The 26,626-nt window shown below is 40.8% G+C and overlaps 1 protein-coding gene across 6 annotated transcripts in view; it reads right to left on the reverse strand.

Annotated features, from left to right (window-relative positions):
- The window catches only part of LOC125463301 (cAMP-dependent protein kinase type II-beta regulatory subunit), a 99,318-nt gene that overhangs the window by 17,393 nt on the left and 55,299 nt on the right, over window positions 1-26,626 (reverse strand). For 4 of the 6 annotated variants that reach the window (XM_048554422.2, XM_048554421.2, XM_048554420.2 and 1 more), the window contains 6 exons: window positions 22,447-22,499; window positions 20,026-20,109; window positions 13,292-13,398; window positions 8,406-8,559; window positions 4,916-5,017; window positions 2,938-3,012 (listed from right to left, as the gene is read on the reverse strand). In XM_048554422.2, the coding sequence (XP_048410379.1) occupies window positions 2,938-3,012; window positions 4,916-5,017; window positions 8,406-8,559; window positions 13,292-13,398; window positions 20,026-20,109; window positions 22,447-22,499 (575 nt within the window). The remainder of the gene's footprint in view (window positions 1-2,937; window positions 3,013-4,915; window positions 5,018-8,405; window positions 8,560-13,291; window positions 13,399-20,025; window positions 20,110-22,446; window positions 22,500-26,626) is intronic. The other 2 variants (XM_048554423.2, XM_059654635.1) reach the window with 2 other exon arrangements.

The raw sequence follows: 26,626 nt of genomic DNA on the forward strand, positions 1-26,626 counted from the left end.
TATTGCTGTCACTATATAGTTGTGTTAATAGGTTTAGAAAATACATTTGGGAAGTCAAATTGAGATAAACTTCAGGTAATCAAACACTAAAAGGCTCATTGTGCCATCTTAGAAAAAAGTAATAATGCTGAGGATAGATTGCATCAATTCAACTTGTGAATGGAAAACCTGAATCCAACTTTAATGATTCCCTTTAAGTCAGCTTGTTTAAATAAAGGAACCAGCAGAGTCACAATTTTTGCACAGCTGTTACTCTATTTTAAATATTTTTTGATATGCTGCATAAACAGATCAAACAGAAGATCACGGATGAGTGAGAAGAATTGATTCCTTGTAACTGTAAAACATTAAATGTTGCATGAACAGAGATACAAGAGGGCACTAATGTATGGAACAATGGATGGAGACAGTGGAGTGAATAAATTAAATCCAATGGTTTTCCTGTACCATAGATTGATCAGAGTTCAGCTTCCCAGTAGTCTGGTAATGCTGTCGAACTTATGATGATCCACCTTTTGATCTCCTGCACGAGAAACAATTGATCTTTCACTCTCTGTGGTCCTGAGTAGAATGCTGTTTCGAGGATCAGCACTGGATCCATGGATGAATGTTCTCTTTTCTACACCATAAGGTTCTAATGATCCTATGAAAGCCAACTACACTGATTTTGGCAGCATTCTGCCACTCTGGCAGTTTTCTTGCAGATTTTACTGGCCATTAACAGGAGATTTTGCACTGGAGCAACAGATTGACCTGGACTCAGGAAGGCCAAGCATGCTTGTCCCATTCTGCAAACAGACCACAAATCCACGGGAGGCTGTTTAATCAGGAGCACCAGACTCTGTTCCTATACATCTCTCTCCTCCATTACCCACCAGGCCAGTATGGTTCGTTCAAACGTTGTTTCTTTAGCTGAGCCAATGTTTCGTAGGAGAGTCGTAGTCCCACTGCTTCTAACACCACTTACCAAATGGGGTCCTATGATAAGACTACCTCTAACCTATCCATTTGCCAAGCCCCAAAGCAGACTTTGAACTTCCGTCTAAACCTGGAGGTGCTGCCCACAACTCAGCCTCCTGTTCAAGTGCAAATTATGTTCAATCCTCCTGCCCACAATTTGAGTCAAACAGAAGAGCGAAGCAACGTAGAACAAAATGACAAATTAAACAAGACAGACACAGAAAAAGGAAAACCAGGATTCAGAGGTTGCAGAGAGCTAGCACAGTGCAGTTGTGTTATTACTGAACTGCAGTACTGAAATGGTTTTTAATCATACAGACTGCAATGAGAATAACTTAAATTTATCCGAAATGGAGCCTGTATTGGTTGGCTTGTAGATTTCATAGCTTTAATTAATAATTAATAGCTTTAATATCACAAATTTAGTACAGTCACCATCATATTTAAATCAGAGATGTTGAATGATACAACACAGAAGGCTGCATTTTGACCCATCTTTCCAAAGTTTACTCTTTGGTAAAATGTCCAATTAATCCCACTCCCTTGCTCTGTTTCCAAAATCTTGTTAATGTTTTCTCATTAAATATTTATCCAAGTTTCTTTTTGAAAGTGACTAACTTCAAGCTGTGCATTCTGGAACACAGCAATGTGGTTTATAAAAATACATTTCTTGTCACTCGAGGTTCTTTCACTGAATCATCTTGAACTTGTACCCTTTAGTTCCTGTCCCTTCTGTCTCTAAACAGCTTTTCCTTATTTACTTTGGAAGAATTACTTATCACTGGCAAACAATTTGATCGAAGCCTTAAGAACATGAGAAAGGGGAATAGTCAATTCAGACCCATGAGCCTGTTCTTCCATTTGATGTGATCACGCCTAATCTCATCTCAGCCTCAACTCCACTGTCCTGCCCATTCTCCATGCTCCTTCAATCTATCACTAATCAAAATTCTCTCTTCTCTAAAGCTTTCCAGCATCCACCAGTCTCTGGTGTGAAATCTACAGATTCAGGACTTTTTGATCAAAGCAATTTCTCCTCATCTGTGTTTTATATGTGCCACTCCTTATCCTCAGACTCTAATTTTCTCTGCTCCAAACACAATCCTAGCTTGTCCAGTGCAACTAATTAACTGACTGACATTTCTGATTCTTGGTACCATTCTTCACAGAGTCACAGAGGTCTAAAGAACAGCAAAAGGCCCTTCAGTCCATCGAATAGGTGCCAGTCAAAAACAACCCACCGAACATTCTAATCTCATTTTCCAGAACTTGGAATCCCAGGAGCTCTCCTAAATAGTGCTTAAGTGTTGACAGTTTCCGTCTCACTCATCAGTGAGTTCCAGACTCCTACCACCTTCAGTGAAAAAAATTTCCTCACATTTTCTGTAAACCTTCTGCCCCGGTCTTAAATCTGTGCCTCCTGGCCAAAGATCCTTCCACCAAGGGGAAAACGTTCCTTCCTGTCTACCCCTCATAATTTTATACATCTCAATCATGTCTTCCCTCAGTTTCTTCTACTCCAAGTAAACATCACCAGTCTGTCCATTCTTTCTTCACAGCTAAAACTCTCCAGCCCAGGCAACATCCTGCTAAATATCCTCTGCAACTCTTCAGTGCAATTATATCCATCTCATAACATGGATTCTTGAACCGCACACAATACTCTCAGTGGTCTAAACAACTTACATACAATTCCAGCATAAGCTCCCTGTTCTTAAACTCTTTGCCTCGGCTAATAAAGGTAGCAAATTTGAGTTACCATTTTTTAATCATCATAAATAAGCAAAAACATTCATCTTGGGTCAAAACGCTCCAACCATTCAAAATTGAAAACTGTAGACCATCATTGACAGAAATATATTTTACCCAGTAAATAGACACCTTTTTAATCTTAATGTCTCAACTGTTTAAAATTTCTACGCTTTTGCAGCCACATGAATTAAATTCAATGCAACAGAAGGAAGAGAAGACGAGCACCTGAGCAATTATTCGCTCTTCATCCTGGTACGTTTTACTTCCGAATACATCGACTACCTTCATTCGTTCCCCTAGCTTAGGATTTGAAACAATCAATTTGTTATTGGTTGCACAGTTTCACACAAGTATGAGCAAGTTTGAAATGCAGGATATTGCAGATGCTGGAAATCTGATAGATAGAGATAGAAAAAAAGAGGTTGGAAATACTCACCAGGTTGTGGCAGCATCTATGGACAGAAACAGAGTAAATACTTCAGGGCTGTGATTCTTTCCCAGTTCTGATGAAAGGGCACAGACCCGAAATGCTACCTTCTTCTCCACAGAGACAGTCAGAACCTGTTCAGTATTTTCACTACTTTCCATTTTTACTTATGATTAATTTCGACCTCAAGCCTATTGTGTCAATAGTTTTCGAAAGAAATTGGTGAATAATAAATATTTACTCCTTAAATCTGTTCTCAGTATTTCAAATCAAGAAATACATAATCTGAAACAAAACTGAATTCTGGGAAGCCCAGATTTGTCAGCTGTATCAATTTACATTAATTAAATGTTTTTTTGTTTTGATTTTAAAACCAGACCTTTAAGCTCAAAAGGACAAAATTATAGTTTCAATAGATTATCCAAACACAATTCATTAATATAATGAAACAAAGAACTGCAGATACCAGAGATTTGAAACACAAACAGAAGTGTTAGAGAAACTCCGCAGATTTGGAGCATCTGTGGAGAGAAGAACAGAGCTAGCATTCAAAGTCAAGTAAGCCTTCAATAGAACTGAAAGCAGCTGGGAAATGGTGGGATTTCTGACTATGAGGAGGGCATGGGGTGTGGTGATGTGTGGTTGAATGAACTATGAGTTAATGGATTTGTCATGGATATCAGTGGCCAGCCTATCCCTAGAAAGGTAAATATGAGGATTTATACTCAAGATAATTGTAGAAGTCAACCGTGATAAATAGGGCCATCAGCCATGTTTGACCTATGTCTCATCCTTCTGCTGTCCCCCCTTCCCTTCCCTCCCCTCCCTTGTCCTCATCTTACATCCCAACAACCGCCATATCCAAAGGATCATTTCCACCACCTCCAGACACATTCCCCTCCTCTGCTGCCCCTTGTCAGTCCCATTCTAGATGGAGTGTTCCCACCAACACACGCTGTTCAATTGCTTCCCCACTCCCAACTGCTCCTCAAATCCCCCTGGCTTTTCCAGAAGGTGCAACATTTGCCAGTTTACCTCCTTCCTCGTCATCCACAACCCCAGATACTTCCAAGTGAAGTATCAATTTACCAGCACTTATTTCAATCTAGCCTACTTTGCTACTCACAACGTACATTGGGAAGATGAAATGCAGACCTGGTGACAGCACCGCGGAACCGTTCTGCTCTCTAAAAACGACTGAGCTTCCAGTTGCCTGCCACTTCAATCCACCACGTTGCCTTCCAACATTGCTGTCTCGAAGCTCAACGCAAACTGGAGGAACACCACCTCATCTTCTGCTTAGATACCTTAACAGCCCTCAGGACTCAACACCTACCTCCATGTTTGCCACCCACCCTATATCCCAGGAACTGTTCTGTTCCCAACATAGCCAGCGCATTTTCAACTATTCACACTTCCCATTAGCGGGCAGAAATTACTCCTTTCCCAGCTTACAGTCAGTAATTTCTCAGTCTGTTTCTGTTTCTTCCTCTCTCTTTCTGGGTGCCATCTCAGTCTATACAGCTCACTCCTTTGTCTTCTCCTGAGCCACACAGTCTCAACCTCAACTCCAAACTAAACCCCATCATCAACATAACTACCATTCTTTCCCAGGCGCTTTCACTTCTATTGGAGGGTCACTGCAATCAAAACATTCATTCTATTTTTATCTTCACAGATGCTGCCAGACCCGCTGAGTTTCTCTAGCACTTTCAGTTTCTGTCACAATTCACTGGTACATTGAATCAAAATTTGCAACTAAAAAAAATTACTTACTTCTAGCGATTTCAGAAGGGGAAGCGACTGGACAAATTCTTCGTACAATTTCCTCTTTTTGGCATTGTTTTTGACAATAATTCTACGAAACGTTGTCCTGTCCTAAAAAATTGTACCCAATTAAAAATTTATGCAGCCAATTTAAAAGGGCAGAATTGTCTTCAGTTTTATTAACGTGCAAACTTTCTTGAACACTTCAATCAAATTTCACCAACTAGTATATAGTGGAGTACAATACGTTAACACAATTAGCAAAAATTAGGTAAAATTCCTTTTCCCTATTGAATTCACAACCTTACCTTGGTCGTCCCAAGCATATCAGCAATGCCAAAGTTAGCCACAATATGGTGTACGTCAATAGCCTAATGCATATCTCCCTCCAGGTGAAAAAGTGCCTCAAGTCACTAGATTTGACATTGAAAGCAGGGCTGAATATGTAACTCATTGTCATGAAGCTAGTTCTCCGCGAAAAGTTTAGGTTTCACACACTAAGACGGCATTAGTTCAAGTGCCTAACTATCATCATTATCCTTTACAGTCAATATGTTCTTTGTTCTGTTTTCATTATGACATATTTTACTAACATTCCTCTAGTTGTCTCCAGTGGACAAGTAAATTTACACTGTAACAGTAACATATCTCAAATATTGGCTTCCCCTCCCACCTCCCCACTACACGACCGAACATCCTGGATCACTGCTAAACAACCAAAGACGTCTACCGCTCCATCCCTTGTCCACACTTTGGAAAATCAGATCAGGGCGCTGTGTTCCTCCTCCCTGTTTACAAGCAGAAACTGAGAGGGGAGGATCTTTTGCAGAAAGAAATACAATGCTGGTCTGAGGCAGTAGAAGAGCATCTCCGGGATTGCTTGGACTCAGTGGGCTGGACCATATTCCAGTACTCAGCAGACAACTTAGAAAAGTACACAACCATTGTGACAGAGTTCATTAGCAAATGCATGGAGGACTGTGTGCCAAAAAAAAGTCAATCTAGGTATTCCCCAACCGGAAACCTCAGATGAACCGGAAAATCCATCCCTACTGAAGACCAGGCATGCAGCATTCAGGCTGGATGACACAGACCTAGAAAGGAAATCTAGATATGACCTCCTCAAAGCCATCAGAGATGCCAACAGGCACTACCAGACCAAGTTAGAGGCCCAAAACCAATAATACAAACTCCTGTTGCCTGTGGTAAGGCGTAAATAACATAAAATGGGACACAAAATGAAGCAAAGAAGGGTAGCGGACAAAGATGCACTCAATGCTTGGTTACAGCAGATTGGCAGCAGCATGGTGTCATCTGTTCCCTCCGTCAGTGCTGCAGACATCAGCACGGTCTTTCTGGGAGTCAGCGCAAGAAAAGCAATGGGCCTGGCCAGAGTCCCCGGCCATGCACTTAGATCCTGCGCAGACCAGATGTCAGAAGTATTCACCGACATCTTTAACTTTGCCCTCCCACAAACTGAAGTCCCCACCTCTTCAAGAAGACCACCGTCATCCCTGTGCATGCAACATGCCTTAATGACTACCGCCCAGTGGCTCTGACCCCCATAATCATCAAGTGTTTCGAGAGGCTGGTTGTGGCCCACATCAACTCCAGTCTCCCTGCCCATTTCAGTTCCCTGCAATTTGCCAACATGTCAGATCCACAGCAGATGCCATTTCCCCAGCCCTGAACTCATCCCTGGAACACCTTGACCACGAAGACACCTGCTCATCGACTACAGCTCAGCCTCCAACACCATTATCCCTTTCAGACAAAACTTTAAGACCTAGGTCTCGGCTCTGCTTTCTGCACCTGGATCCTCAGCTTTCTGACCCACAGCCTGAAATCAGTGAGGATAGACAACATCGGCTCCTCCATGCTAACACTCAATGCATCCTCGATGGAATCCAGTGTTATCAGCCCCCAGCTATACTCCCCCCGTACACCCATGACTGTGTTGCCAAATTCTGAATGAACGGCATCTACAAGTTTGCTAATGACACTACTGTGGCAGGATAGATATCAAACAACGATGAGTCAGAATACAGAAAGGAGATAGAGGGCTTGGTGACATGGTGCAATGATAACATCTCTCTCAATGTCAGCAAAACTATAAGATCTGATTGCTGACTTCAGAAAGGAGAACACGCCCCCATCTACATCTGCAGAGCAGAGGCTGAGAGGGTTGACAGCGTAAAAAGTTCTCAGGAGTGACGATAGCCAATGTTCTGTCTTGGACCTCAAATATAGATGTGATAGCCAAGAAGGCAAAAAAATGCCTCTTCTTCCCCAGAAAGTGCAGGAGATTTGGCATCTCCTTAAGGACAGCTACACCATAGAAAGTATACTGTCCTGCTAAGCCAACTGTTCTGCCCTGGACCCTGAGAAACTACAGAAGGGTGTATGCACAGCCCAAGTCATCATGGAAGCCAACTTCCCATCAATGGATTCCATTTGCAACTCTCATGGCAGCCTTTCTGTGGCAAACATCAAAGACCATCCCACCTCTGTAATGCTCTCCTACAACTTCTTCCATCAGGCAAAAGTTACAGAAGCTTGAATACATGCACCAACAGGTTCAGGAACAGCTTCTTCCCTACCATTATTAGGCTGCTGAATGGACTCTGTAACTTCAAATTGCGTTCATCTTGTTAATGCTGTCCTCGCCTCCTGCACGTCCTGCATGGTGTAACCTGTATGCCTTACTCCGTCCAAGTATTTTTCACTTTATGATCTGTTGTCCTTGCTTACCATGGTCTGCCTGTACTGCCCACAAACAAAGCTTTTCACTGTACTGAGGTACAAGTGACATTAAATCAAATCAAATCAATCACTGCTATACTTAGCAAAGATTTCATCTTTAACTGCTGTTTGTTCTTTCGCTATGTAAAATGTCGCTTCCAAAGATGTTGTGAGATAAACCAATCATTTTGTTTTCCTACTTGACTCACTAGCCACTTCCAAGTCACACACTTTCTTGAACATGTTTTCATTCTGCCATTGGCTCTGGCTCAAAAATCTGGCCTCCCTACCAAACATCACTGAAGCATCATCAGGTCAAATACTTAAGTGGGTCTAGGAAAAATGCACCAAAGTGAGTGATAAATGACCTTGCTTGTCATGGTTTCATGCAGTCAGGGATAGGTGGGTATAGCAGGAAAAGAAACCAATATTTTTCTACCACTTCTGTACTGTCAGATGCATTCTAAGCTGCCATTAAGCCAGAATTTTCCTTGTAGAATATGTCAAAAATATGGAAGAGCATTGTATCACATACTGAGCATTTTAGGATCAGTAGGGTAATCTGACACTATTATTGCAGAATCTTTAAATATTCATTCTATTTTAATGGGCTGGTTTCAATTCGGTGAATAATTGTTTTCGGATAGATGACTGTTATAAGATTTTCAGTTTTTCAACATGTCATGTATTAAACTTCACTGACTGGACAACACAAAATGCATTCATTTATAAAATCCAGAAGTTTGTGAACACTTACCAGACCCCACAGTGCTCCATCGGAGGTAGCAATGATGGTAGCTGCTCTGGGAGTATTATACATCAATGCCAGCTCACCAAAGCTGCCACGATTATCATAGGTACCAACACATCTTTGCATTCCATCCACATTGACAAATATATTGTACGTTCCCCTGTGAAATGTCAACAATAATTTATATTAAAGAAATGCTTCCTTGCATTTCAACAGCAAATCAACCTGGTTTAAATCAGATATTTGCAACAAAAAATAATTCAGGATTACCATAGGCTCTGAATTGCTGGAGAATGCACCAAATCAGGCAAGTAGTTATGGCCGAGCTGGTTTTGAAAAAAAACAATTCAAGCTCTTCTGAGATTGTCTGAAAATGGCATAGCCCACACCCCAACTCTCCTGATGGAACTGCTTCCCTTCTGGAGCTGCAGGCCCTCTGACTGGGCTGGCAGTCTGGAGAACCCAGCAGGCATGCTTAATTGGACAGCAGAGACAGAGACACTTAACAGGAGTTGTCTCCCATAGGGTCAGGCTAATACAAGCGCCTAGAGTGACGACCAGGAAATAGAGCATAAATACACTAATTTATAAACGTATAAAACTAGCGCAGAAATGGACTTCTCATTCAGCTTCTCAAGTCTGCCTCACTGTTCAGTAAGATCATGGCTGGAACAATTTCATATTCCATTCTTATCCCCAATAACCCTGGATTCCCTTGCCTCGCAGGAATCTTTCGTCCTCCACTGTAAGAGTATTCAACGTCAAGGGCTCTTGTAGCCCTGTGTAAGGTCCCTACTCCTGAGCCTGGAGTACTGGCTTCAAATTCCACCTGCTCCAGAAATGTGTAATAATATCTGAATACTTCTGGATATTTTCGACATCAAACTGTTTAATGACCTGGCCTCCCCCACTTTGAAACAGGGCATTCCAACTCCACACAATCCTCAGTGACAGAAAAGAAAAACCTTCTCCTCATCTCTGTCCTGATAGAGCGACCCCCAATTCCGCACCAACTCACAACAGGAAATATCTTTTCCACATTCACCTTGTGAAGACTGTTCAGGGTCTTATACAGTTTTTTGAGAAGATGTGTAGCTCGGGTTGTGGATGAGTTTGGTATTTATAATCACTTCTGGAAGTGATGCCAACCACCCCAGCAAACCGAAGCATGTGAACAACAAGTAGGACAGAACACCAACTCTTCACCGGAGGCAGACTGATGATATTACCCAGCAGGGTGACAAAACGTATAGAACATAGGACAATACAGTGCAGAACAGGCCCTTCGGCCCTCGTTGTTGCGCCGGCCTGTGAACTAATCTAAGCCCATCTCCCTACACTATCCCATCATTATCCATATGCTTATCCAAGGATTGTTTAAATGCCCCTAATGTGACCGAGTTCACTACACTGGCAGGCAGGGCGTTCCACGCCCTTACCACTCTCTGAGTAAAGAACCTGCCTCTGACATGATTCTTCAGATAAGCCTAAAACTGCACGCGATACTCCTTGTGTGGTCTCACCAAGGTCCTGCACAATTGCACTAAGACACCCTTTGCTCTTGTATTCAAATCCTCTTACTATGAAGGCCAACATCCCGTTTGCTGCCTTCATCTCCTGCTGCACCTACATCCTTACTTTCAACAAGGATGACTAGATCTCACTACATCTTCCCCTTTCCCAATCTGTCGTGATTCGGATGATAATCCGTTTTTCTGTTTTTGCCGTCAAAGTGGATAACCTCTAATTTCGAGATGTTACATTGTATCTCCCATGCATTTGTCCACTCACTCAACTTGTCCACATTACACTGAAAAATCCCTGCATCCTCCATAGAGTTCACCCTCCCACCCAGCTTCATGTTGCCTGCAAACTTGGAGATATTGCATTTAGATCTAAATCATTTAATGTATATTATGAATAGTTGGGATTTGAATACAAGAGCAAAGGGTGTCTTACTGCAATTGCGCAGGACCTTGGTGAGACCACACAAGGAGTATCATGTGCAGTTTTAGGCTTATCTGAATAAGCATGTTCTGGCAATGGAGAAAGTGCACAAAGGTTTACCAGACTGATTCCTGGGATGGTAGGACTGACATAAGAAAACAGAATAGATCAATTTGTACTACATTCAAAGTTTAGAAAAATGAGGGTGATCTCATAGAAACCTATAAAATTCTAACAGGATTACTCTCTGGGCAGGGTAAATGCAGAAAAGTTGTTCCTGATGACCAGGAAGTCAAGAACCAAGGTCAAAGCATGAGGATATAGAGTAGGCCATTTAGGACGGAGATGATGAGGAGTTTCTTCAACCCCAGAGACAGGTGAGCCTGTGGAATTCTCTGCCACAGAAAGCGGCTAAGGCCAAAAGACAATGTTTTCAAGGAGGTCTTAGATATAGTTCTTAGTGGTAATGGGATCAAACTATATGGGGATCAAAAGAAACTACTGAATAGGATGATCAAACACAATCATACTAAATGGCCTACTCTTATTCCTATTTTCCTCGTGTCTTTGTTACCAATTACTAACTTGGTTTAGGATTGCAAATTATACTCGAGACATTGAGATACTTATTTTGACCCAGGAGTGGATGCCATCTACAGCTTTAGCAGCCAAGTGAATAAATCAGTTCAAATTTTGGACAACAACAGATTTACAAACCACTTGTAAGGAAGATTTATATAATGACAGATACCTGAAAGAAATAACAAGCTGGCAGCATCAGAATTATGCATTAGTTCATGTACGAACTTTCGCTCAACTGCAAGTCACTGGGAGCCTAAGGTTAGATTGGTGCCACAAAAAAAGTCATTAATGTTCAATAAAGCGTGCTCCAACCTAAAATGGAATTTTGCAATGCATTTGGATCTCTTAATGACACATGTTGCTCAAGTAAATGCTCGGTAACTGCTACAACGTTGGGGTTAAATGAATAAAACATTTGGGACATTTGAGTCCCAAGAGCTATTTAGGGTTGAAAATCATATCCAGTTCATGAACAGTTAATTCTCAGAGATACAAAATCCATTGGAGGTTGATCAAATATTTCTTGGATAGGACCTAGGCAGGAATGGCTATGAAACTGCACTTTACAAAGTTATGCCAATTTTGTAACAATGGGAAGATGCGGGGTGCATTCCAAAGTAGTTTGCAGCACAGTGATAGAATGATGCACATTCAAAGCAGCCAGCAGGGGGCTTAACTAAACTAGACACAGATTACATAATTAAAATGTGTGTAGTTTTATTTTCAGAATGAGCAATAATGACCACAGGGAGAGTCATCCATAAAATGATACAGGCTGAACAGTGATAGTGAACACATTTTATCTTTGACCAAAATAATTTGACCAAAACTGGATGAACACAGCAGGCCAAGCAGCATCAGAGAAGCAGGAAAGCTGATGTTTCAGGTCGAGACCCTTTTCAGGAATGGGGGGGGGGGAATAGAAGATGGATAAAGGAGAAGGTAGGTGAAGATGAGACAGACAGGTCAAAGAGGCGGGGTTGGAGCCAGTAAAAGGTGAACGTAGGTGGGGAGTTAGGAAGGAGATAGGTTGGTCCAGAGAGGATGGATAGGTCAAGGAGGCAGCATGAGATTAGTAGGTAGGAGATGGGGATGGGGCTTGAGGTGGGAGGAACGGTTAGGGAGTCGGAGAGGAGCAGGCTGGTTTTGGGATGCGGTCAGGGGAGGGGAGAAGGGACCGCTTTGCGGAACACCTACGCTCGGTTCACAACAAACAACGACACCTCCCAGTCACGAACCATTTCAACTCCCCTTCCCACTTCTTGGATGACATGTCCATCCTGGGCCTCCTGCATTGCCGCAATGATGCCACCCGAAAGCTGCAGGAACAGCATCTCAAATTTCGCTTGGGAACCCTGCAGCCCAAGGGTATCAATGTGGACTCCACAAGCTTCAAAATCTCCCCTCCCCTGATCGCATCCCAAAACCAGCCCAGCTCGTCCCCGCCTCCCTAACCATTCCTCCCACCTCAAGCCCCACCCCCATCTCCTACCAAGTAACCTCATCCCACCTTCTTGACCTGTCCATTCTCCCTGGACCGACCTAACCCCTCCCTAACTCCACACATACACTCACCTTTATTGCCTCCAACCCCGCATCTTTGACCTGTCTCCTCTCCACCTATCTTCTCCTTTATCCGTCTTCTATCCACCTCCCCCATTTCCCTATTTATTTCAGAATCCCCTTCCCCTCCCTGATTTCTGAAGAAGGGTCTAAGCCCAAAACCATCAGCCTTCCTGCTCCTCTGATGCTGCTTGGTCTGCTGTGTTCATCCAGCTCTACACCTTGTTATCTAAGATTCTCTAGCATCGGCAGTTCCTACTTTCTCTGTAACATATTTTAGGGTCAGTTAACTTTAAACCATTTGTCTAAACTATTCACAAATTTGCATTTTTATACTTTTACGATACAAGCAGGGACAGGAACTAGATACATCACACAGGAAAGTCTCTGAAGTAAAATAAATCACGGCACCATCATCTCTCAGCTCAAAAAACTTCTGCTTTGAGTCTTAAGCCTTCCAGAGATCACAGTGTTCAGTGCACAAAACAATGGATTACTAACTAACCTCACAAGCTATTGTTTAATTAGTTATTGAGATGACAAAATTGCAAAGGGTGGCTAATGACAATGAACTTGATGAAAAAATGTTATTGTAGACAACTAAAATTTGTGACATCGATCCATGTTTATCAAATGGTGACCGAAAAAGAATGTCTTCATCCAGGTAAGAAAATACATCTTTCTACCCAATCAAATCCCAATTAGTACATACTCAATATTGAAAGTTAAATGTTTTATCTTCTTAAACAATGTACATAAACCGCATTCAAAATGGAAAATAGAATTTATAAAGCATTTACCTTTCAATAACATAGAAGTTATCACCATCATCCCCTTGATCAATAACATGCTCACCAACTTTGACATGCATTTCAAACATGGCATCCAATAGCTGAAACATTTGTTCCTATAAAAGACAGAGGTCATCAGAACACTGCAACTACTAACACAGTGTACCACTTGTACAATAAGTGAAGAAAAAACAAATTTCAACTCTAGCATGGAGACTGCTATATAGAGCAGGAGATGGGTATGCCTCAAACTTTGGGATGCTTTCTATAAAAATTAATAGTGGCATGACATCTATGCTAATGGTTTATTGAGTTTTATATCAAAAAACAGGATATAAAATTTGTACGTTTGATCCTAAATAGCAGCACTACAAATCGGCATTTACATCTCCAGGTTTGTGAAAGATCAGAGTTTCTTGTCCTGGTTGCCATCGGCCAGCTTTTACCAAAAAGTGTCCAGATATGAATAGGGAACCCTTGCGCTAAATAGCTCCCTGATCCTGAACACTTGTTCAGACATGAATAAATGGCAACTTATCCCCTCGGAAACACACTCTGCAAATGGTTCACATTTTTGGCAAAGGAGGAGGAAAACAATAAAACTGAAGAAAAACACAGACAAAAGATGTACATTGGTTCTGCAAGCAATGATTTATTTCTACTCATTGAAATTAATTTATGGCAGCAATTCATAGAGAGATGAGCTGCAGTTGCCAACATCTTATGAAGTCCTGACCTTGTAAAAGGCTGATGACTTGAGCACTGCCCTTGTGTAGGGGATGTTACACTAGCATCTAGCAGGCCAACAATATATCCGCTAAACTGAGCAGTTTTGGATTGTAGTTCCACAGACATTTCATTACCCTGCTGGGTAACATCCTCAGTGCAGCCTCTGATGAAGCATCGGTATGTTTTCCCTGCCTGGCTTTCAAACTCTGGAGTCCGTTGAGCTGGATTACCTCGCTTCCCATTTCCCTTCACACTGGAGTGTACATGGGGTCGAGTTCTATGTGTTTATTAATGGCTATCTACTTGGAGTGCCAGGCTGCCAGGAATTCCCGAGCCTGTCTCAAGATTTTGGTGTTGTCCCAGTCGAGTTGGTGCTTCTCCTCATCCATATGGATTGAGATGAGTGAGTATGGGTCGTGCCTTTTTGTAGCCAGTTCGTGTTCATGTACTCTTGTTGTTAGTTTCCTTCCTGTTCGTCCGATGTAGTGTTTCTTGCAGTCTCTGTAGGGGATCTTATAGATGACATTGGTCCTGTCCATGGTGGGGAGTGGGTCTTTGGTTCGGGTGAGCAGTTGTCGTAGAGTTAGTTTGGGCTTGTGTGGAAAACCGGAAAGGAGGTAATCCAGCTCAACGGACTCCAGAGTTTAAAAACCAGGCGGGAAAACACACCGATGCTTCATCAGAGGTTGCACTGATGATGTTACCCAGCAGGGTAATGAAACATCTGTGGAACAATGAGCCACCTCAGTGAGCCAACCAACCACAACATCCACAACCTGAGCTACAAATCGACTCCAAAACCTTAGTTTGAAATTGTAATCCACAAGAAAACAGAATAATCTTTTCACTCCCTTGTCAAGTAGTGCTACAAATGTTAGTCTCTCGGGAAGTGTAAAACTAATGAAGTTGCATTTACATAGCATCTTTAGGACAAAATATTTTTGCAATTCAACCAATTTGAGTACATCAAGCACAAATGACCAGCACAAAGATAAATTAACAATCTATTTGCTGATGTTGATTGAAGAATGACCATTGTCAAAACACAAGGATAATTCTCTAGCACTTGGTCAAACTGTAGCTTTGGATTTTTCCAAGCAAGCAGATAAGTCAACATTTTAACATCTCCTCTAAAGAATGGCATATTTCCTCAGTCATGCACTGAAATGTCAGCCTGCATTGTGTGTTCAAATCCTTGGAGTAGGGGTTCCCACATCTTCAGGACCAATTGGAGTACTCTAATCAAATCACAGTTGTGATCTAAACAGCTGTCTAATTTATTAAGGATGACAGAAATGTGTGCTTGTGAAAGCTATAATTCCAAATTTTTTTTAAAAGAAACTTGCATGTTTCTTTGCCTCTGCATTGAACTGATGTTGAATTGTACAGCTTGGATTCACAGCAACAGCGAACCTGGCCTGCTCCTGCATGGCTGATCCTTTAGTAGTCTCAACTGCACTTTCTTGTATGCTCCTCCCCAACTCCCTTGTCAATTGAATACAAAAATCTAGCTTTGAACATGTTCGATGACAATGACACTGAAAGAACTGCGGATGCTGTAAATCAGGAACAAAAACAGAAATTGCTGGAAAAGCTCGGCAGGTCTGGCAGCACCTGTGAAGAAAAAATATCAGAGTTAACATTTCAGGTCCGGTGACCTTTGCTCAGAACAGTTCTGAGGAAAGGTCACCAGACCAGTAACATTAACTGACATTTTTTCTTCACAGATGCTGCCAGACCTGCCAAGCTTTTCCAGCAACTTCTGTTTTTGACCGTGTTCAATGGCACGTTCTTCACTGCTTTTTGAGGAAGAGAATTTCAAGAGATCAACTGTTAGAGGAAAAAGAAAGTCTCTCATCTCCTTCTTAAGAAGCGTATCTCTTATTTTTAGTCTCCTCCATCAGTGGAAACATGCTTCTGGTAGCCATTCGTTCAATGACCCCACAGGATCTTGTGTGTCTCAATAAGACCATTTCCCATTCAACAGATGGCAACTGACCTGCTGAGTTTTTCCAGCTTCTCTCTTACTCTAATTTCAGATTTTCACCATCTGCCACATGTGCCCTATTCTATATGCAATTACTTTAGCAGTGCTCTACCAATGCTGTTGGCTCCTTACACCAGGAGTTCTTGTATTGTGCAGCAACATTTGAAGTAGCACCTTATCACGTACATTTTAAGAAAACAGGAGACTCATCTTCAAATTCTGCTTGATTGGCTTCTTGTTACTTCTCAAAAACTGCTATCCTGCAATAATCCGCTTGATTGTGGATTCTCTAATGATTTAATAATAGATTCTATAGTTGGTTTACCACTCATGCTTTATGAATCTTATCAAAAGCAAATGGTAACTGAGTCAAATTCATTTATTTTGGGTGGGGGAACTTCTTTAAAAATTTGATTATAAATATTATAGCAATGCTTTATTAACGGGAGGTGCAGAATTCTATTCTGCTTTATGCACATGCAATGAGCAATGTTAAGTTTAAATGGCCAGAACGTAAAACATTTTCACCTTTACCTAGCATTCTCACTTGTCAAAAGCTCTTGCATATCTCCGGATGATGTACTCGGCAGTCGCATAATGAAAGCACAGCCAAGTTTTCTTAGCAGTTACCTACCTGTCAAGCCTTGACAAACCTAATGTAAATCAAACAGGAATTCAATATTGAAGAGTGCTTATAAAAAGTGACCATTTTGAGACTTTGTTTCGTAGTTTGATCAACTTCTCCATTTTATCATGTGTGGCAGGACAAGGCCCTTAAATGGTCATTAATTGGCTACAGGGCTTCAACTAGTCCACAGGAAAGTGAGTCGCTTGACACTGCATCTGTCACAGGTAAATATCGACTGGGGCAGGTGGAAGGATCAGAGATAATGGGAACTGCAGATGCTGGAGAATCCAAGATAACAAAGTGTGTAGCTGGATGAACACAGCAGGCCAAGCACTGTGCTGTGCACAGCACCCAATCATACACTGCCTACCTGCCATTGCACATCTTTGGGTGGAGAACAGAGACAGAGCGAGGACAAGAGTCAAGAACAAAATAAAGCTGAAGATCACAGATAAGCCCCCAGGCAATGTTGACCGCCTGTCCAATTTCCAATGGCTAGGAAACAAAAATCTCCTTAAGTATTCAACATGAAGAAAAGACTCTTTCTCCAAGGGCCATTATTACCTAAGTCAACACAGTTCATCTAACACCAAAAAAAACTTTGGATCTCTTGTCAAACTTCAGAAGGTGGTGCTTTAAAAAGTGCCTCTCAGTTTTTTTATGACTTCACATTTGTAAACGTGACAGAACTTCATCAAGTGCTGGCATATTTGAAGGTCTTACTAATGTAATGAATAGCTACTCAAACCAAAGAAAATGCTGAAATACTCCAATTCAGCAGCATCTGTGGGAAGAAAAACAAGGTTAACCTTTCTGGCTAATGGCTTTTTGTCAGAAGACTGAAAAGAAAGTGTTGCATTAGCAGGCAAATCTTCTGAGACATGCTAACTGTTCACCTGCTTACTGATCTCAGGCAGGTCCAAAATTTCACCTTGGGTATCTGTCCAATATTGTACAGCTAATCATATCTTTGTGTACTTAGTGTCACTTTGTGATTCTGATGGATCACTCCCTCAAAATAATTGAAGAAAGCTAACTTGCTGTTAGGTGTTATGATTCAAGCTGGTGGCACTACAGGACAAGTCAGATCCCAGAATAAAATCTGGTTCGATGGATCATATACACTTTTGAAAGTAGTTTAAGACAGCAGTCTTTCACTGAAGCATAAACACACAAGGTAGCAGATTCGATTTTAGCAATAAAACAGAACATAGGTGTTTATTACATCAAAAGTAAACCAAAGTATCAAAACATAACCGTTTGAAAATTTCAAAACACCACAAAACATAGTCTCATATACTCCCCAGTGCCATTTTACAGTTAATCAAAATCCAGATAAAATATCCTTCCTGTTCAATCTCTGTGTGTCTTCTCACGTTGGGGCTCTATCAGCTGTGAAGCCTTTTCCTTGAATACTCTCAACCGAGGTCTAGGACTTTCTCAGTTTTGAATAATTAATTCATGATTCTAATCAAACACTCTACATCCGGTAGGTTTCATTTTATGAAACCTTTCCATTAAAGGAAACTTCTCTTAACAGCTCTGAACAATTGCCTTCTCTAAGAGAAACTATACTTGCATCTGAACCCAATCAGGTTTCTTTTGAACTAATTTTTGATTCAAGCTTGCTGATCCTAGATTCTGCAACAGCTAATGGCTTAATGCTTTTATAGCCTAAACACCTACAATATAAACAAACTTCCATTTCCAATCCAGAGGTCTTTCTAGTCATCTGTTCCCTGATACATATAGTTTAAAAGTCAAGGTTCTACAAAGACTGACCAAATGAATTTTTGAACCTCTCAACAGAAATAAAATCAACAACCATATATAATTACTTCAAAATTCACAATATTTAAAAAGTATCAATATATATGAAAATCATACACCTTTGATTACTAGACTTGTAATTAGGAGGTCCAGATTAATGATTTGGGTACATCTGTTTAAGTCCTATAAATCTCTGAGTAAAACAGCCATTAAACTATCACTGATTGTCAAATATAGAATCCGTCTAGTTTATTAACATCTTTAGGGAAGGAAATCACCATTCCTACTTAGTCTGACCGATATGTGACCCCAGACACACAGCAAATATAGTTCACTCTTAACTCAGTGAAACCATCTAATTAAAGTCATATTGGATTCGCATTATTAACTGTTTCACTTTCCACAGATGCTGCCAGACCTGTACAGTTTCTCCAGCATTCTCTATTAACATTTTAGAAATCACATGATTGATTGTGATGCTGTAGGCCCTGCTGGGGTTGTTGTTGTTGTTTTTAAATAGTGACTATTGAGAGGGTTTTTATTTTATTTGGTTCAACTGGAGGGAAGCTTGTTATTAACAAACCAAGGTTGGAAGCAAACATGCCATGAACAAGCTGTCCTGATAATCTCTCCCATTTGAGAGGAAAACCCTTAATATTAATTCAGCGTGAAGTCTATTGTTATTTTCAAAAGGAATTAAATAAAAATACCACAATCATACTTCCAGCACAAGTGATTAGTTGGAGACACTATGCTCATGGCTGCTAAAATGGGGTGTCAAAATGAAATTTGATGATCAGCTTTGTTTACTGTTCAGTGGACTAGGAAAAGGACATTATGGATGAAAGTAAGCTCAGAAAGCACAACTGAACAACAAGAGAGAAACTTAAGTAAGATACAAGTTTAGGACCGTGAAAGAAGCAGGGGGAGCTGAATAGATGGTCTCAAATTACATTCTAAACACCAACGAATGCACGGAGTTCATGAACTTTGTTATTAAGTTAAAACTCTGGCTAGTTAAAGCCAGTCAGTAAAAAGATTCAGCAACTTAAGTTCAGAGGTTGGTCTTTTAGTTAAAAAAAAAACTTACTTAGGTTACAAACAAACAATCCAGGTAAATTTACGTTTAATCACCACCCCTTGTTTCTGCAGTTTATTTGAATTAGGTGATTCCTTGGGCTGACTTAATGGTTTTCTTCAAAACAACGAAGGAAACTGAAAATGTATGAGGCAAACTGCCCTTTATCCTGAATATTCAAAACATATTTGGAAACAAAAAGGAAGTTAAGAAAAATCTGTTCATTGAAACAGAGTTGTAAACCAAATTTCAAGGGACAGAAGATCAAGGAAGGACATCTATGAAATGCTTGAAGAATAAAGAATGACAGATGGTGCAAAGTGAGGCAAAGAAAAAAAGTGGGTTCATTTGCACGATACTCTTTTCTGGTTCAATCATTCAGTCCATGTTCACATTAGTCCTTCATTCACAGAGTAAAAGGGTAGAAATCAAATCATTTACATGGACATTATTTTCTTCTGCAGTACAAGTGAAGAAAATCTTCACATAGCTGAAACAGTTTACATTTGTGTTATTTCTTGAAAAGTCTAAACTTTTATCAAAGGTCATACCTGATCTAAATTCTTAAAAAGAAGAATGTCTTTACATGCATCTTGCAATCTTCTTCTTTGTTCATCTGTTTTGGGATGAACAACCTATAATGCAGAAGGAAGATTGCTGTAAAAAAAATCTACAGCTTCATATTAAAACTATTTACCAGTTTTTATTCAATAGGTTGAAAACTGTTCCTACAACATTAAAAGGTGGCATCTCTTCACTGCCTCAAAAAATAACCACTTAGATTGCCCATCTCCCACAATTAGTACAACGTGCTTTGTACAAATATTTACCAACTGTTTTCTCTACTTCTGATTCTTTCCCTTGCAAATAGATTCAAGCATTAAATAAATATTCAAAATGTTAAATTAATTACTATTTTAGAATATAAGACTTAGTTAACTTCATTGCATTTTAACAAAAACAGCAGCTAACGTTACTGTTAATTATTAGTGCAGAATCTCAACAGTTAGGTCAATTATTCAGCAAGGTTTAAACTGACTGAAGAGGTTCAATTGATAACAGCATGATACAAAAGGCAATAAAATGTGAGGCTGGATGAACACAGCAGGCCAAGCAGCATCTCAGGAGCACAAAAGCTGACGTTTCGGGCCTAGACCCTTCATCAGAGAGGGGGATGGGGGGAGGGAACTGGAATAAATAGGGAGAGAGGGGGAGGCGGACCGAAGATGGAGAGTAAAGAAGATAGGTGGAGAGGGTGTAGGTGGGGAGGTAGGGAGGGGATAGGTCAGTCCAGGGAAGACGGACAGGTCAAGGAGGTGGGATGAGGTTAGTAGGTAGCTGGGGGTGCGGCTTGGGGTGGGAGGAAGGGATGGGTGAGAGGAAGAACCGGTTAGGGAGGCAGAGACAGGTTGGACTGGTTTTGGGATGCAGTGGGTGGGGGGGAAGAGCTGGGCTGGTTGTGTGGTGCAGTGGGGGGAGGGGATGCACTGGGCTGGTTTAGGGATGCAGTGGGGGAAGGGGAGATTTTGAAACTGGTGAAGTCCACATTGATACCATATGGCTGCAGGGTGCTGTTCCTGCAACCTTCGGGTGGCATCATTGTGGCAGTGCAGGAGGCCCATGATGGACATGTCATCAAGAGAATGGGAGGGGGAGTGGAAATGGTTTGCGACTGGGAGGTGCAGTTGTTTGTTGCGAACTGAGCAGAGGTGTTCTGCAAAGCGGTCCCCAAGCCTCCGCTCCACCCTGCAGCCATATGGTATCAATGTGGACTTCACCAGTTTCAAAATCTCCCCTTCCCCTACTGCATCCCTAAACCAGCCCAGTGCATCCCCTCCCCCCACTGCACCACACAACCAGCCCAGCTCTTCCCCCCCACCCACTGCATCCCAAAACCAGTCCAACCTGTCTCTGCCTCCCTTACCGGTTCTTCCTCTCACCCATCCCTTCCTCCCACCCCAAGCCGCACCCCCAGCTACCTACTAACCTCATCCCACCTCCTTGACCTGTCCGTCTTCCCTGGACTGACCTATCCCCTCCCTACCTCCCCACCTACACCCTCTCCACCTATCTTCTTTACTCTCCATCTTCGGTCCGCCTCCCCCTCTCTCCCTATTTATTCCAGTTCCCTCCCCCCATCCCCCTCTCTGAAGAAGGGTCTAGGCCCGAAACGTCAGCTTTTGTGCTCCTGAGATGCTGCTTGGCCTGCTGTGTTCATCCAGCCTCACATTTTATTATCTTGGAATCTCCAGCATCTGCAGTTCCCATTATCTCTGATACAAAAGGCAGTTCACTTCTCCCATATAAATAGCAAAGTGCATTAATGTTGGGTCACAGCACAACAAGTTTTTGGATATATTTTTGGAATTATTGAAAATTTTTCTTTATGCTTTCTTGCTATAATTTTTGCATTTTAACACTTCATTCATCATAAACCGCCCAGGACCACATGGACCAGACAGCCATTCAATAAAGCCAGCTACTGTCCTCTGCTGTTCTCTCCTTTTATTAAGGCACGAACTTGCACATACTTGGCTTTCAGTGCTTTGCTTTAAGGCAGTCAGCAAACGGCAGCAGCCAAAACACAGTTACCGAATAATATAATTGTAAAAAGGTAATCCTTGTTATCTCAAATGTTATTTTCATTTATATGGTGTATCTTACTTTTGTGCACACCTGAAGGTGTGTGGTTTACATCTTTGAGACATCTGCTACACTATTCCTCCTTGCAAATCCTGACTCAAGTCTGCAGCTCACCACAAGAGCAACTCTCTCTCAAAACTTATATGAACAGATTTTTTTAAGGCAGAGAGATTAGGCCACTGCAAAGTAGTGTTTGCTAAGTTGCCTCCAATAGAGAAGACAACAGCCTGTAGGGTTGGATGAAGAAGCTACATTTTTAATCAAAAATAAGGTTTGTTTGCATTCATCCACAGGCTGCATGTTTTCATTTTCCAAATAACGTTGCTTACCCGAGGTTCCGTATCCTCCTCTTCCTCATCAGGGTTGAAAGCTTCTGCACATACTAAAAGGGGATACACTAAGATTAATATGAATGGATTGCAAAAATGACTAATTCAAAAGGACAGAATTCTAACATTTGATTGATAGCTTCATTTTATTCGAGCATTGAGACGATTATTATTCAACTGATCAGAAATCTCATTTTTCATTAAATGGGATTTCTAGCTTGTTATATTGAGTATAATCAGACATTTTTGAAAAGAGTGAGCATCCTAACAGCTTGGATACAGAAACATTACAAATAAACAATCACAGAATCAAACTATACCATAGCAGATATTCACTTGAACAATTTAGTTCATTTGACAGGGTCATTTTTCAGGAGCAGCAAATTTTACTGAAGACAAGAGAATGTTCAAAAAAACTTCCTGTTAGCTAACCAGAAAGCTAATTGCAATTGTGAAGCACACTTATACATTCTTAGCTCACAACTGAAGAGTTTTTAAAACTTCATTCGCTCATGGGCATCACTAGCAAGGCCAACATTTGTTACCCATCTCTAATTGTCCCTGAACTGAGTGACTTGCTCGGCCATGAAGAGGGTTGTTCAGTCAACCGTTACTGTGCAGTCACATGAAGGCAGACCGCATAATGATGGCGGATTTCCTTCTTTAAAAGGATATTAGTGATCCAGAGCAAATAGTTTCAGGGTTACCACTACTTGTACTAACTTGATATTCCAGATTTATCACCTGAAATTCCACCAGCTGCCATTGTGGGATTTCTACCCCTGTTACTGCAACATTAGTCTGACGTTGTGGTTTACTAACTCAGTGGCATTACAACTGTGCTATCATCTCTGACAATATAAACAGGGTGCTTTCATTAAAAAGGAAAACATTTGAATTCCTAAACTTGTCAAGCTTTCTTAATGGCAGAGGAGGAAAAGTATTCCACAGTATTTCAATGACATATCCATTACTTTCTGTAGGAATGTGTAGGAGAGTCCAGATGCAATGGATTATGCTGTATATTGTTTAGCTTTATAGATATCACTTGGTATTGTCATATAACTCAGTAAGAAGGTCAAACCAATTGGTAAGAATCATAAGGCCTTGGTTTCATTGCATTCCTACTTCTAAGCATGTAATTGATCTCCCATGTACAACGATAATAATGTCACTATTCAATTAAAGCCTGACACACTAAATGAATCTTCAAACCTACATTTTAAAAAATCCAATCTTTTGCTGCCAATAAAAAATTCATCCTTAATTCCACTCCAAACAGCAGTGACAAAAAAAAAACCGAGGCCGCAATATTTTAACAAAGTGTGCAGCTGGATGAACACAGCAGGCCAAGCAGCATCTCAGGACCACAAAAGCTGATGTTTCAGGAAGGGTCTAGGCCCGAAACATCAGCTTTTGTGCTCCTGAGATGCTGCTTGGCCTGCTGTGTTCATCCAGCTGCACACTTTGTTATCTTGGATTCTCCGGCATCTGCAGTTCCCATTATCACTGCCGCAATATTTTCAGTCGTTTTCTAAAAACAAGTTCAAACATCCCAAACCACAGTTGACAACAATAAGGAACATTGATGAGTGTGAAATATATATACACACATGACTAACCATGTTCGGAGATTCCTCCTTAATGGTCATTCCCTGCAACCTTATCTGTATAAGAAACTGGCTCAAATAGACCTGAATGGGCTAATTCAAATTTGATGCCCAGTCTCAACTTAGTAAGACACTTCAGAAATTTAGAAAATAATACTCAGACAGGAATTGAAGATTGACAAATAAAGTTTATCATCCTGCCAAACATAAATTTGAGAGGAAAAGACATCAACAAATTAGTTGAGTGTTCAGGCAGGTGATTATCAAATGATGAGTTTCAATGCTGAGGAAGCGAGAGTAATGCTATTGGGTAATAAGAGCATTGAAAGACAATATAAAATAGGAGGTACGATTCTGAAAAGGAGGTGCAGGAGCAGAGGGAACTGACGTACATATCTATTTATCATTAAAAGTGGCAAGACAAAAGGAGAGACCAGTTTAAAAAGCTTACAGCGTTCTCAACTTTATTCAAAAGGGCAAGGAGATGACATTGGACTTCTATGAGACACTAGTACAAGACCTCAGCTTGGAGTATGCTGTACAGCTGTGTGAACCACATTATGGCAAGAGGTGGGAATGCATTGAAGCTATTTACAAGAATGGTTCCAGGGATGAGAAGCTTCAGTTCTGAGGATACATTGAAGAAGTTGGGACTGGTCTCCTTGAGAGAAGATGGCTGAAATGGGATTTGATCGAGGTTTTCAAAATCATGAGCAGGCTGGATAGAGTACCTGGGAAACTATTATGTTTATAAAATGAACAAGAATAAAAGGACCTAAAATTTAAAGTGACATGCAAAAAAAGCATGCTGCGAGAAAAAAAAAACCTTTTCACTCAGCAAGTAGGTACAGAGTATGGAAAGCACTGTCCGGAAGTGTAGTGGAAGTCGGTACAATTGAGGTATTTGAGAGGGTGGTGGATGATTAGTTGGATTGAAATAATGTACAAGGATATCGGGGAGAAAACAGAAGATTGTCTAGTGCCAATGATGCTTGTTTGAAGAGCTGGTGCAGGCACACTGGGCTGAATGTCCTCCTTCTGCACTGTAACAATTCTGCGATTACGACAAATGTTTTATTTCTATTCATTTGATCCAATGGTTGTTATTTAATGGCAGAAAAACAAAGCATTTATCTGAATGCTGCCCAAAGCTTTGTTTCTTTTTCCCAAAGTGTCTAAGTCAGTCACAAATTTTCCACTTATTACTAGAATACAGTAAGATTCAAAAGTTGTCTGTGCAGCAAATTTCACATTCAATCTCAAAAAATGCAATGTTAGAAAGATTGTTTCACCTTTACCAACATGGAAGTTGTACCTCATCCTATCTATAGTTCAAAAAGTACTAAGTCAGTCAGTCAGTCAGTCTACTACCAGAATCTAAATAACTTGGATTTGATAAGTCCATAATTAAAGATAGGTTTTAAATTTCTTAAAGCTGAACGCAAGACAGATACAGAATTTCCAAATATGCTCTTCAGATGATTTCTCAAAGCCTTTGTTTGCAGCCAGGTTGAAACTAGAGGCTAAATCTTTCAGGTCCTTACAATAGATCTTAACACCAGAAGTTGCTAATATTTAGATTTCCATCTGTAAAGAGAGGTTGGCTCCTAAATGGATTATAAACAGAAATCTTTGGAGCTTCAGTGGAATTGTCAGAAATAGAGCAAAATGTCAGCCAGTTTATAAAGGTGTGAAGTGATTGCCTTATCACCATAACATAAATAAATCTCTTTTCCCCTTGGCAACAGGTGCCTTTAAAATTTAAGGCTTTCTGAATGCCAAAAATGTATCGTCAATGAGAAGCTAAAGACTTTCATTCGCATTGTTTCTTCCAAGACCTGAACTAGCTGTCAGAAAAAAAATCCCAAAAAGAATCTGTGTTCAAGACAAATTCTGCAGCATAGCACTCTGCACAATGGAAGAGCTACAGCTGTTTGTTTTATTGATCTAAAAGTTGAGTTTTGGCGGGTATGTTTTGAAATGAAGTTAAATATTTTTCAAATCATTCCAACCTAGAAGTGAATGTCTCAAAAGGAGAAAAGAAAGGATGTTGCTGAAAAAGGTCAAATCCATTAGGATGACTAGCAGTAAATAACAAATAACATTCATGTTACTCAAATACTCCATCCAACAAGAAGAGTCAATCTTACTCCCCCTGACATTCAATGGCATTCCCATTTTCAAACTTCCACCATCAGCATTCTACAAGGCATCATTACCATGCAATAAAAGTACCGGGCCAGATGCTGGGTCCAGTACCATCTACAAAATGCAGGAACTTGCCAACACTAACTACGTTTGTGAATTTAAAACCCCTACCAAAAAAAGTGGCAACAGCAGCAGTTAAACGGGAACACAAAAAACTGCCACATTCTCATCCATGTTCTAGACAGTTCCAACCTCAAAATATAGAGTCGTTGCTTCAGCAGCACCGAGTTAAAATTGTGGAGCTCTTACTGAACAATATTGCAGGAGCTCCTTTATCATATGAATCAAAATGTTTCAAGAAAGCTGCTTATTACCACCTTCAGGACAGGCAATAAACATTGACTTTCCAATGACACTCACAT

Source organism: Stegostoma tigrinum, chromosome 25 (genome assembly GCF_030684315.1).
Source record: "Stegostoma tigrinum isolate sSteTig4 chromosome 25, sSteTig4.hap1, whole genome shotgun sequence".
NCBI classification, from domain to species: domain Eukaryota; kingdom Metazoa; phylum Chordata; class Chondrichthyes; order Orectolobiformes; family Stegostomatidae; genus Stegostoma; species Stegostoma tigrinum.